This window comes from Oryx dammah, unplaced genomic scaffold (genome assembly GCF_014754425.2).
Source record: "Oryx dammah isolate SB20612 unplaced genomic scaffold, SCBI_Odam_1.1 HiC_scaffold_8, whole genome shotgun sequence".
Lineage (NCBI taxonomy): Eukaryota > Metazoa > Chordata > Mammalia > Artiodactyla > Bovidae > Oryx > Oryx dammah.
In genome coordinates this window covers 18050083-18063115 of record NW_024070192.1, presented here as the reverse complement: position 1 = coordinate 18063115, position 13033 = coordinate 18050083, and the positions used below count along the sequence as shown (strand labels likewise).

General features: G+C 42.9%; 1 protein-coding gene across 2 annotated transcripts in view; it reads left to right on the top strand.

Annotated features, from left to right (window-relative positions):
- The first annotated feature begins 4403 nt into the window (after positions 1–4403).
- DBF4B (DBF4 zinc finger B) overlaps positions 4404–13033 on the top strand; it is a 30351-nt gene continuing 21721 nt past the window's right edge. Inside the window, exons 1-3 of one of the 2 annotated variants that reach the window (XM_040245128.1) lie at positions 4404–5362; positions 5948–6139; positions 6519–6581. In XM_040245128.1, coding sequence (XP_040101062.1) covers positions 6548–6581 — 34 coding nt within the window. In that variant the 5' untranslated portion in view covers positions 4404–5362; positions 5948–6139; positions 6519–6547. Of the gene's footprint in view, positions 6140–6518; positions 6582–13033 lie in introns of both variants that reach the window. The other variant, XM_040245127.1, reaches the window with a different exon arrangement.

Below are 13033 nucleotides of genomic sequence, written 5' to 3'. Positions count from 1 at the left end.
TCTTGCCTGAAAAATCCCATGGACGGAGGAGCCTGGTAGGCTGCAGTCCACGGGGTTGCACAGAGTCGGACATGACTGAAGCGACTTAGCAGCAGCAGCAGCAGTCTTATTTTATTTTTGTTTCATCTATCATCTATTTTTAGGAGAAAAGTATCTTAAAATTTCCTTGTATATTGTAGATTTGATAGTTTTCCCTTCCCTTTCTGGCTTATTTTGATGTTGTTAAAGTCATATAAGGAGTAGGTTATTTAGTCCCTGGTAAACTGTTTATCATCCAAAATGACATCTGTATTCCTAATAATCCTTTATCTCTCAAAATCTATTCTGTCAGATTTTAATATCACTGTATCAGATTTCCATTTACCCTACATTGAGAAGCAGCAGAGAACAACATTAAGAGCATGGATTCTGAAGTCAGGCTGCTGGGGTTCAAATTCCAGCACTAACACCTTTTAGGTATGAGACCTCAAGCCAATTTTTAACCTCAATATGAAATGGGTTTAGTTACTACCTACCTCAGAGAATTGTTATGAAGATGAATTACTATTTTTAAAGCACTTTGAATGTTATAATAGGCATTCCATATGTATTTGTAGCATTAAATAAATAGATAAATGTGCATCCCTTTTCTATGTCATTATTTTATAGATATTTGTCTAATAAACACCATATAGCAGCTAAATATGGTAATGCTTCAGTAAATACCTTTTTATTACAGAAGTCATATCCCAAATGTATGAGTGTATCTGTAGAAGAACTCCCAGACACAGGACTGCTGGGTGGAAAAATACGTGCGTTTATAATTTTCCTAGAGCTTGCCAAATTGCCTTACACAGGAGTCTGGTACAAACCTTACGTAAGGCAATTTGTCAGTCTTTCGAGAAACTGATCTTTGCCAGTCTGTTAAGTGAAAAATGGTATTTCGATATAGATGTCATTTGCACTTATCTTATTTTAAATGAGGTTGAGCATATTTGAATGCTCTTTGTATTTCCTTTACTGTGACTGTTCCCATACCCATTTTTCAATTGGGTGGTTGATCTTTTCTGAATCTATCTGTACAAGTTTTTTAGATATTGAAAAATCAATCCTTGCTCTATGGTATGAGCTGATTTTTTTTCTAAGCACTTCCCCTCGGGAATCAAAAACAACCACAAAGAACAATTTGAATTATTATCTCATAATATTTTCTGCCAAGTAGTAAATATTCTTTCCTGGTGGCTCTGATGGGAAAGAGTCTGCTTGCAATTCAGGAGATCCAGGTTCAGTCCCTGGGTGGGGAAAATCCTCTGGAGAAGGGAATGGCAACCCACTCCAGTATTCTTGCCTGGAGAATTGCATGGACAGAGGAGCCTGGCAGGCTATAGTCCATGGGGTCACAAAGAATTGGACACAAATGAGTGACTAACACACACAGTAAAAGCTACCTTTTTCTGTTCACAGACTTTGCTAAACACACCTTTAATCTTTAAAACTCACTGCCTGGTATTAATATTATCTTCACTTTACAAATGAAAAAAAAATGAAGATCATAGAGATTAATTTTTTTTCACTCATTTAACAACATTCATTAAGAATGTACTACATTCTTGGGACTTCTCTGTTCATCTACTGGCTAAGACCCCATGCTCCCAATCCAGCAGGCCAGAGTTCAATCCCTGGTCAGGGAACTAGCTCCCACATGCCACAGATAAAGACCCTGAAGATCTCATGTGCTGTAATTAAAACCTGGCACATCCAGATAAATAAGTTAAAAAAAAAGAATCTACTACATTCTTACTTTGGGGATATAGCAGTGAGTAAAACAGAAAAGGTCCTTGTTCTATAAAACTTAACCTTCTAGGGGGAAATATAGACCACAAACAAGTAAACTACCGTTAGGTTGGGCAGTCTCAGAAGTCCTATCTGAAAAAAAATGAGATTTGATCCGATGCCTAAAAGGAAAGAGAAGATCTGGGAAATGGATCTATTAGTGCAAAGGTCCTAAGGCAGGAACGAGCTAGGTTTGTTCAAGACTCAGAGAAGTTTGGTCTGAGGAGCAAACTGGGAAAGCCGCTGGCTACTGGGAGCTTTTGAAAAGAGGAATTTGATCTGATTTTGTCAGTGAGGATAAGGTAAGTTCTGATTTTAGGCCCTTTTCGTTTTTGATTTTTGGCCGCACAGCTTTTGAGATCTGAACCTGAGCCCTGGGCAGTGGAAGGCCAGAATTCTAACTATTGGATGGCCAGGGAATTCCCTCCCTTTTACATTGTTTAAAATGGAGAATCCCAAACAGCTTTTTTGTTTATTATATTTGTTAATCTATTGCTGTGTAACAAATCACCTCAAAATTTAGGGACTTAAAACAACATTAATCATTTATTTTCTCAGTTTCTGTGGGCCTGCAACTTAGGAGCAGCTTGGCTGGAATTTTTCTGACTTGGGGTCTCTTGTGAGGTTGCAGTCATCTGAGAGCTAAGCTGAGACTGAAGGATCTACTTGCCAGATGGCTTGGTCACAGATGGGGAAGTCAGGACCAGCTGTTGGCAGGAAGCCTCAGTTCCTCTCCACAAGGAGCCTCTCCACAGGCATACTTGAGTGCCCTCATGTTATGGCAGCTGGCTTCCCCCACAGCAGGCATCCAAGAAAGAGCAATGAAGATACTGAGATGTCTTTTATGACCTAGCCTCCAGAGTCACACATTGCCATTTCCTCAATACTTTATTGGTACAGGGGCTCCCCAGTGGTCCAGTGGCTAACAATCCATCTGCCAATGCAGGATGGATGGGCTCGATCCCTGGTCTGGAAAGATTCCACTTGCCACAGGGCAAGCAGGCCTGACTGCCACAACCACTGAGCCTGTGCTCTAGAGCTTGTGCTTTACAATAAACAAACCTCCTCAGAGAGAAGCCTGCACGCCGAAAGTAGTGAGTAGCCTGTACTCACTGCAACTTGAGAAAGCCTGTGCAATAAGGAAGACCCAGCACAGCCGAACATCAATAAATATTTTTAAAAATACTCTATTGGTATATAGCCTTACTGGATGTGAGTGTGACTATCAGAGGGGCTTCCTGGTGGTTCAGTGGTCAGGAATCCACTTGCCAATGCAGGAGACTTGCAGGAGACTTGAGTTGGATCCCTGGGTCAAGAAGATCCCCCAGAGAAGGAAATGGCAACCCACTCAAGTATTCCTGCCTGGGAGATCCCATGGACAGAGGAGCCTGGTGGGCTACATTCCATGGGGTCGCAAAAGAATCAGACAAAATTTAGCGACTAAACAATGACTCAGGAGTCAAGGATAGTCACTGCAGGCCATCTTCGAGACCAACTACCACCACATGGGTATCTTTAAATTTGTACTAATAAATATATTTTATGTATTTGTGTATATACTTATAATAAAATCATACTTGATATTTACCATATTAGAAATTAAAACATTTAAAATGCATTTATTCATTTAAAAATAAGCCCACTGTGTGTTAAGATAAATGATGCATTTTCTTAAGCACTTAAAAAAATTTTTTTTGACAGGTACACACTACGATATTTTTAAATTTATTTTTGGCTGTGCTGGATCTTTGTTGTTGCACGTTAGCCTTCTCTAGTTGCGGGGAGTGGTGGCTACTCTCTAGTTACAGCGCACGGACTTCCCACTGAGGTGGCTCCTCTTGTGGAGCACAGGCTTTAGGCACACGGTTTCAGCAGTTGCGGCGCCCAGGCTCAGTAGTTGTGATGCAAGGACTTAGTTGCTCTGAGGCATGTGGGATCTTCCCGGATCAGGGATCAAACCTGTGTCCTCTGCCTTGGCAGGCAGATTCTTATCCACTGCACCACCAGGGAAGTCCTAATGATGCATTTTTAATGGAATTAAAACAGTGGCATTATTTTACATTTCTGCAAATCTTTTAAATATCTGATATAATGAAAGTGCTAGATTCTCATTTTGGCTTTTGCATACTCTACTGAATATTCATGACACAATGAGAGCAAAAGTGAATAATGATGTTAGTATGATGGTAAAAACAGTTTTGACCTCATGGAACCTTCTGAAAGGGCTGAACCACACTTTGAGAAACTTGAGCTAGTTTCTGGTTGTTGTTGTTTAGTCACTAAGTTGTGTCTGACTCTGTGACCCCATGAACTGTAGCCTGCCAGGCACCTCCATGGGATTTCTCAGGCAAGAAATAACAGGAGTAGATTGCCATCTCCTGCAGGAGATCTTCCCGACCCAGGGATCAAACCCCGCATGTCTACTGCATTGGCAGGCAGATTCTTTACCACTGAACCACCTGGGAAGCCCCAGGTAATAAATGATGCCCAAATCTCAGTAGCTTACAACAACAAAGGTTTATTTCTTGCTCATGCTACCTGGAGAAGGAAATGGCAACCCACTCCAGTATTTTTGCCTGGAGAATTCCATGGACAGAGGAGCCTGACAGGCTACAGTTCACGGGGTCGCAAAGAGTCGGAAATGACTGAGCGACTATCACTCCTGCTACATGTCAGTTATGGCTTGCCCATGCTTCTGTTGCGAGTCTTCACCAAGGAACCCATGTTGACAGGGTACCCTCTGGCTGGACATTGCTAGGTAAGGGAAAAGAGAACTTGATAAACCAGCCTGGCTTTAAAACTTATTCTTGGAAGTGATGTGTCATTTGTTTTCTTTTTTTTCCATCAGCCAAAGCAAGTCACATGGCCAAATTTGGGTTCCCCAGGAGCTCAAATCTGCAGGAAGAGGCCCCACTGGAAGGGATACAAGGTGTTTGTGGTATATACACTTCTACCATGGGTTTAATGAATAATGCTGGTTGCTCATGGAAAATGGATTATATTGGGAAGAGGTAGAAAGCTATTTAAGTGTAGAAATATGTTAGGAATTAACTGCAGTACTTTGGGCAAGAAATTAGTGGCTGGGTCTGATTCAAGAGGTACTTTGGAATTGGTAGAATTTGTTTTGGGAGCAGGGTGGGGATAAGGGAAAGTTCTGAAAGATAACTTAAAGATTTTATTTTTAATTTTTTTTTTATATAACATACATTTGAACTGAGTGGATAATGAGATGGGATAAGGATACGTGAGAAGGTTTTTTTTGGCAGGGGGCAGTGGAACAAATGTTGAACTTGTTAAGCTTGAGTCTTCACCTAAATGGAAATGTCCGGTAGATACTTGACCATATGTCGGAGATCTGGGGAGAAGTCAGAACTCAGGCGTTAACACAGAGCTGAATTTTAAAGTTATGCAGTTGGAAGAGATCTCCTTGGGAAAAAGTGTTAATAGGGAAGAGAAGAAGCCTAAAAGCTAAAGCCTTTGTGCACACCAACATTTATAAGTGGAAGTGGCATTGGATCCAGCAAAAGAGATGGAGAAGGAGCCCATTGAGGTAAGGTGAAAATGGGTAGAAATGGAAGCAAAAGGAAAAAAGTGTTTCAAGAAGGAGGAAGTAGTCTGTTTCAATGTTCTAAAAGTCAGCTAGGGGAAAATGGAAGTCACAGTTGGCTGGGTAAGTACGGTTTTAATGGAGAGGTGAGAATCAAGCTCTGATCAGGTAAATTGAAGAAAACATGAAGTGAGGAATGGAGACACCACTTTTGAGATTTTTTGGGGGGTAGTGGGGGTGGGTGGATAAGTGGAAAATGAAGGGAAACAAAAGATGTGAAGATGAAATTCTATGTATGTGAAATCTTTAGGTAAACTGTAGACTCTCTATCTACAAGCGTTAGGTTTATTTTGTTATTTATTATTGAACCCCTAGGAATTTCAAACTAGCTCAGTGTGAAGAATCACTAAGACGCTACTGCTAGTCCCCAGCTCGCTGGCTATTAAACCTCAAAAGATCTCAAGCCTATGAAAAGTGGACAGATGAAGAGACAGAAAGAGCAGATTGAAAGATAAAGGGGGAGAGGTTGGCCTAGCTAAGATTGTCCTCCGAGGGCCTCCGTATGGCACAGCTCTTACGTAATTTTAGGGGCGGGGCCAACAGGAAATTTAAACCGAACCCGCGGCCGAAGGCGCCTAGAGACTATGCTGTAGTTGAAGAGAAGCAGACGGTGACCGGAGCTTGAAAGAGCCCATGGAGCCCGCGACTGGGATACGGCGGCCTTGAAGGAGTACGGAGACCGAGAAAGAGCAGAGAATTGGAGGAGGGATCCGGGAAAGAGTACGGATGCCGAAAAGGGGAAGGAGGGATAAGAAGGAAGGTGGAAAGGGTCCAAGGAGTTAAAGAGGGGTTCGGGGTTGGGAAGTGGGCACAGGAATTGGGAAGCAGATAGGTTACGGGAGCTGGGAGGGTAGAGGGACCGGGGAGGAGTCATAGGAATTGAGGAGACAGAGGTCTAAAGGGGCGGAGAGACTGGGGGAACAAGAGCCTGGAAGGAGGCGCGGGAATTGAGAGGGGGTGTGGGTTGGGATGGAGTTGAGTCTTGGGGTTCCCGGGAGCCTCGATGGAAATTGTGCAGGATTTGGGAGTTTGGAGGAGGGAATGATGGAAGGTCGAAGATTAGTGGAGGTGGTTCACCTGACCTTTTGTCATTTTTCAGGCAACGATCGCCTTCAACTGGAGAGTTCAATGGATGAGAGTAGGCTACGGGCTCCGGACCCAGGTAGGTAACAGGGCCAAAATGAGGGTTTCGAGGTCACAGTTGGTACTCCTGCCCCACAGTCTCTTGGGAAGAAAAGGCCGAAAAATGTTAGCTCTCTTGGGGTTTTCTAGTTACTGTGTGTGTGTGCGCGTGTGTGTGTGTTGGGAGGGGGTTGTTTGTGTTGAGGGATGTCATGGATCATTAAGGAATTCATGATAAACGTCAAACAAGAGTTTTCCCTCTGATATTATGAGCAGATGGAGAGTCAGGATGGAGTAACTTATTAAACCTATATTCATGGTTACTTTTACTATAAAATTCTTAAATTTATTGAGAAACTTAAAGAGCCCCACCCAATTAGATACGTATTTTAGCACTAGTCACTTCCCTCAATGCTCCCTTCTGCCCTCTTGGTATCGTCTAGTTTGAGTTCTGGATTTTTACAGATATGCCATTTCGTTGTTGCCTTTTAAACGGTGATATATTTCACTAAATTATTTACTCTTCCTTCCCTTATGGTGTTGCTTTCTTCTGGCTCTAGTTCTCTTTTTGCTGATGAACTTCCTCCGAGCATATTTTCAAAAGGGGGCTTTATGTGATAAACTTTTTGAGTCTTGTATGCCTTTATTTCACCCTTGTATTAAAGTTCTTGAGTCAGTTTTTTTCCCTTCAACACATTGAAAAGTGACAGTGGTCTCTTCTTGCTAAAAAGTAGATGCTGTTGAGAACTGATGTCAATCTGATTCTTGTTCCTTAGTGTGTGACATGCATTTCCCTGTAGAAGATTTTAAATTATTCTCTTTGTATTTGTTCTTAAAATTCACAATAACATAACTGTTGTTAATTTTGGAGAGTTTTAGTTTTCATAAAAATAAAGATACAAGAATTGAAAACATGTGGGTCAAGAAGCAACAGTTAGAACCAGACATGGAACAACTGACTGGTTCCAAATTGGGAAAGGAATATGACAAGGCTGTATATACAGAGAACATCGTGCAAAATGCCAGACTGGATGAATCACAAGCTGGAGTCAAGACTGCCAGGAGAAATATCTACCTCAAATGCAAATGGTAACACTCTAATGGCAGAAAATGAAGAGGAACTGAAGAATCTCTTGATGATGGTGAAAGAGGAGAGTGAAAAAGATGGCTTACAACTCAGCATTCAAAGTACTAAGATCATGGCATCTGGTCCCTTACTTCATGCCAAACAGGAGAAGAAGTGGAAGCAATGACAAATTTTATTTTCTTGGGCTCCAAAATCACTATGGACAGTGACTACAGCCATGAAATTAAAAGATGCTTGCTCCTGGGAGGAAAAGCTATGACAAACCTAGAGAGCATATTAAAAAGCACAGACATTACTTTGCTGACAAAGGTCTGCATAGTCAAAGCTATGGTTTTTCCAGTAGTCATGTAAAGATTTGAGCGTTGGACTGTAAAAAAGGCTGAACACCAAAGAACTGATGCCTTCAAACTGTGGTGCTGGAGAAGACTCTTGATAATCTCTTGGACTGCAAGGAGATCAAACCAGGCAATCCTAAAGGAAATTAACCCTGAATATTCATTGGAAGGACTGATACTGAAGCTGAAGCTCCAATATTTTGGCTACTTGATGCAAAGAGCTGACTCATTGGAAAAGACCCTGATGCTAGGAAAGATTGAAGGCAAAAGGAGAAGAGGGTGGCAGAGGATGAGACAGTTAGATAGCATCACTGACTCAATGGACATAAATTTGAGTAAACTCCATGAGATAGTGGAGGACAGAGGAGCCTGGCATGCTGCAGTTCATGGGGCTGCAGAGTCAGACACGACTTAGCAACTGAACATCACCCATTCATCTGCAAATGATTGTGCACATTGCTCTGTTTTGTAAAAATTCTTATTTACTTATTTTTGACTGCACTGGGTCTTCTTTTCTATTCAAGCTCTTTCTAGTTTCATCCAGGAGGGTCACTCTAGTTGCCAGGCACTGGCTTCTCATTGCAGTAGCCTCTCCTGTTGCAGAGCATGGTCTCTAGGGCAGGTGGCCTCTAGAGCACAAGCTCAATAATTGTGTCTCAGGCTCAGCTGCTTCAAGGCATGTGGGATCTTCCCGGATCAGGGGTCGAACCCCTGTCTCCCGCATTGGCAGGTGGATTCTTTACCACTGAGCCACCAGGGAAACCCTAGCTGGGATTACTTTTTAATGTTAATCTCTGTTGGGTGATGGGGGTAGTGGGTTCTTAATCCACATGACTAGAATGAATCTGAACTCCAGTCTCTTGAGAGGCTTGTACTTTGGATTCTCAGTGAAGATTTTCCTTTCATGTAGAGCCTAGGCTAAGGTAGGCAGTATTCCATTTTTGTCTTTTCTAATGGATGGATTATTTTCTGGCTTCCCTTTTCTCCTAGATTCATGCAGGAGTTCCCAATCCTCACTCCCCACTTTAGGCTTGCACAAGACCTCATCTCCACGGCTCATGTAGCTCTTCAGTCCCAAGCCCTTGGCTTTTAAGTCCACAGACTCCCTCAGGGCAGTCAGCATTCGCTTTCACCACTGTGGCTTTCAACTTTCACCATGTGGGGCACTTTTGTTGTCTTCTTACTAATTTTGTGGACTTAGCAGTTAGATAGGATTGGTATTTCTATTTCAGCTGGTATTTTTAGATATTTGCGTTAAGGAGGGCTTTTAGGTAACCTGCTCTCCAGTATTACCTGAAATGAAGCCAAAATCCTCTCTTTCTCTTCAGCGTCCTGAAATTTCATGAATAGTGTGCCATGGGACATTTTTCATTCATGGAGCTAGCACTTGGTGGAAACTTTCAATCTGGAGGCTCATGTTCTTTAGTTCCTTTGTGTGGATTACCACGTTTTATCCATTCATTAGTTGATGGACATAAGAGTTTTCTGTTTCCTGGCTATTATGAATGATACTGTTATAAACATTTGTTTATAAGAAATAGATTGTCATTTTCTTCTAGAAGCATAATTGCTGGGTCCAATGGTAAGTCAGATGGGGAAACAGTGGAAACAGTGTCAGACTTTGTTTTTTTGGGCTCCAAAATCACTGCTGATGGTGACTGCAGCCATGAAATTAAATGATGCTTACTCCTTGGAAGGAAAGTTATGACCAACCTAGATAGCATTATTAAAAAGCAGAGATATTACTTTACCAACAAAGGTCCGTCTAGTCAAGGCTATGGTTTTTCCAGTAGTCATGTATGGATGTGAGAGTTGGACTGTGAAGAAAGCTGAGTGCTGAAGAATTGATGCTTTTGAACTGTGGTGTTGGAGAAGACTCTTGAGAGTCCCTTGCACTGCAAGGAGATCCAGCCAGTCCATCCTAAAGGAGATCAGTCCTGGGTGTTCATTGGAAGGACTGATGCTGAGGCTGAAACTCCAATACTTTGGCCACCTCATGCGAAGAGTTGACTCATTGGAAAAGACTCTGATGCTGGGAGGGATTGGGGGCAGGAGGCGAAGGGGACAACAGAGGATGAGATGGCTGGATGGCAACACTGACTCGATGGACATGAGTTTGAGTGAACTCCGGGAGTTGCTGATGGACAGGGAGGCCTGGCGTGCTGTGATTCATGGGGTCTCAAAGAGTTGGACACGACTGAGCAACTGAACTGAACTGATGGTAAGTCTCTGTTTAACTTTTTGAGGAACTGGCAGACTTTCCCCATTGGCTACACCATTTACATTCCCACCAACAAAGTATGAGGATTCCGGTTCTGCAGGTCCTCACCAACACTTGTTATTACCTGTCGTTTTTGTTAAAGCCATCCTAGTGCGTTTGGCATAAGACTTTATAGCTCAGGGTTTAGAGCACTAGTCTTATAAACCAGGTGTCAGGAGTTCATATCTCCCTGGGGCCTGCTAAGCAATTCTCTTATTGGGCTTCCCTCATGGCTCAGACGGTAAAGAATCTGCCTGCAATGCAGGAGACCTGGGTGCGATCCCTGGGTTGGGAAGATCCCCTGGAGGATGGCATGGCAACCCACTCCAGCATTCTTGCCTGGAGAATCCCCATGGACAGAGGAACCTGGCAGGCTAAAGTCCATGCAGTCGCAAAGAGATGGACACAGCTGAAGAACTCAGCACACAGACAGTGGGTTTGAAGTGGTATCTCTTTGTGTTTTCAATTTACGTTTTCCTAACAAGGCTAATGACCTTGTGTATCTTCTCATGTGCTTATTGGTCATTTGTATACCTTTGGAGAATGTCTATCTGTTGCTCATTTTTAAACAATTTTTTTTATTATTTGAGGTTTATTTTTAACTGTTATATTTTTTTATATCCCTTATCTTCAATTAATTATTTTATTTACCTGCCGTTCTTCTTCTATGTTTCTAGTATGCTCCGTGCCTTCTTGAGATATTTATTATGCTTTAAAATTCTGTCTGGTCCATTACCTATGACAGAAGGACACCTATGCCAGAGAAAGCTTCTTTTATAGTACTTGCTCTTCAGTTGCCTCATATTTTCTTAGAAGCTAATGTTCCCTTGAGACTGCTAGCCACTCTAACTGATAATGTGCTCCTGGAAGGAAGATGCAAAAGCTTAGGTTCTATGTTATGCTCCTCCTTTGAGTTCAGGGATTGGGGTTTCATTAGAAGAGGAAAACCACCCTAAGGTGGGAAGCCCCTGGTTCCAGTGTGGGCTCAGTCACCCGCCTCTAATACACGTGTTGCCTTGTACTGCTTATTTGCAAGAGCTGCTCTTTTCCTTGAGTTGTAATTTCCTGATTCACCAAATGAATAGTGAGGAGGGAGGGAAGCTCATTTGTGCCAGCCAGCTCACTGACCTCCTTGACTTCATAACTCCCCTTGACTCTGACCTTTTGTTAACTGCTTCACACACACACACTCACACTCACACACACACACACTCACACTCACACTCCACCACTGCCCTGATGTTACCCTGCTGTCTCTGGTTGGTGCTGGACTGCTTACCTGCACTGGCTGCAGGCAGGCAGGGCCCCACTGAGCACACAGAAGCCATTCTCCAGTCTCGCCTGCCCACGAGTCCTGGCACTCTTCCGCTCTCGGCTTGCTGTTCACCCAGCGCAGCACCGCCCGCACTCGCACGCCAGTGTCTGGCTCTGCCATTCATCTCATCTAATTCCTTCTTTCTTCAGAGATTTCCCTAGGATTAGGTCCTGTGGAGAAAGTTGTAGGCCTGTGTGAATGTCAAAAGGGCTTACTCTGAGAAAGCCTTCTATACAAATATTGAATCATTATGTTGTATCCCCTGGAACTAATATAATGTTGTATGTCGGTTAGACTGCTCAATAAAAGGAAAAAGAGGACCTTCCCTGGCAGTTCAGTGGTTTAGAATTCACCTCCCAATGCAGGGGTTACCGGTTCAGTCCCTGGTTGGGGAGCTATGACCCCACATGGCTCACCTGGAGAAGATGGCCTTAGGGAGGGACCCAGAATGGCTACAATTAGAATAATGCCCTGGCCTGACATCCAGCTGGTATGCCTGGTATGGCTGGATCAGATGTTTCTGGCCAGTCTCCATCCTGAGTGCTTATTAAGTATTTGAATAGCTCCTAAATACCATTACCTGACACCATTTATGATAGTTTACATATCCCATATGGGCTGCCCATGAGAGTGGGTGTTTATTGTTACTACTATTTCAGAAGTGAGGAAGTAGAAACTGAGACATCCTAGGTAAGATTACTGGGACTTTCTCAGGGTTGCACAGCTGGTGAGAGATGGAGGCAGGACTCAGAACAAAGACCTTTTCTGTTAAATGCCAAGAGGATTTTCCAGTTTTCGGTCTTTAAATACCTAGGACTTTCAGGAAAAGCGAGGTTTACAGGACCAGAGATTGAATGAGGATGGGAAAGCAGGATCTAGTTTAAGCATTATGGGAATGGTAATCACAAGTCAAACATCTCTTCCCAGGGACTTCCTTGGTGGTGCCGTGGCTAATACTCCAAGCTCCCAATGCAGGGGGCCTGGGTTCAATCAGTGGTCAGGGAACTAGATCCCACATGCCACAGCTAAAGATCCCACCTGACGAAACCAAGACCCAGTGCAGCCAAATTAAAAAAAAAAAAAAGAAAAGATCTCTTCCCCAGGTAGTTTTTGGTCTAATGGAGACCCAAAGGAGTGAGTAAACAAGAATATAAAGCTGAAAATACTACAAGGACAGATAATAAGTAATTTGTAACTCAGAAAAAAAAAAAATAGTATCTCATCAGGGCAAGCAGGGTTTAACTGAGGAGGTCCAATTAAAAGCCTGACTGGATGGTAGATAGGAGAGTTGCAGGAATTTATAGAATCGAAGAGTTTTAGAAAATTTTTTAAAATATCAGGTCCAGGGGCTTCCTTGGTGGCTCAGTGGTAAAGAATCCACCTGCCAATGCAGGAGACACAAGTTCGATCCCTGATCTGGGAAGATCTCACACGCCTCGGAACAACTAAGTCTGTGCCGCACAACTATTGAGTCTGTGCCGCACAACTATTGAGT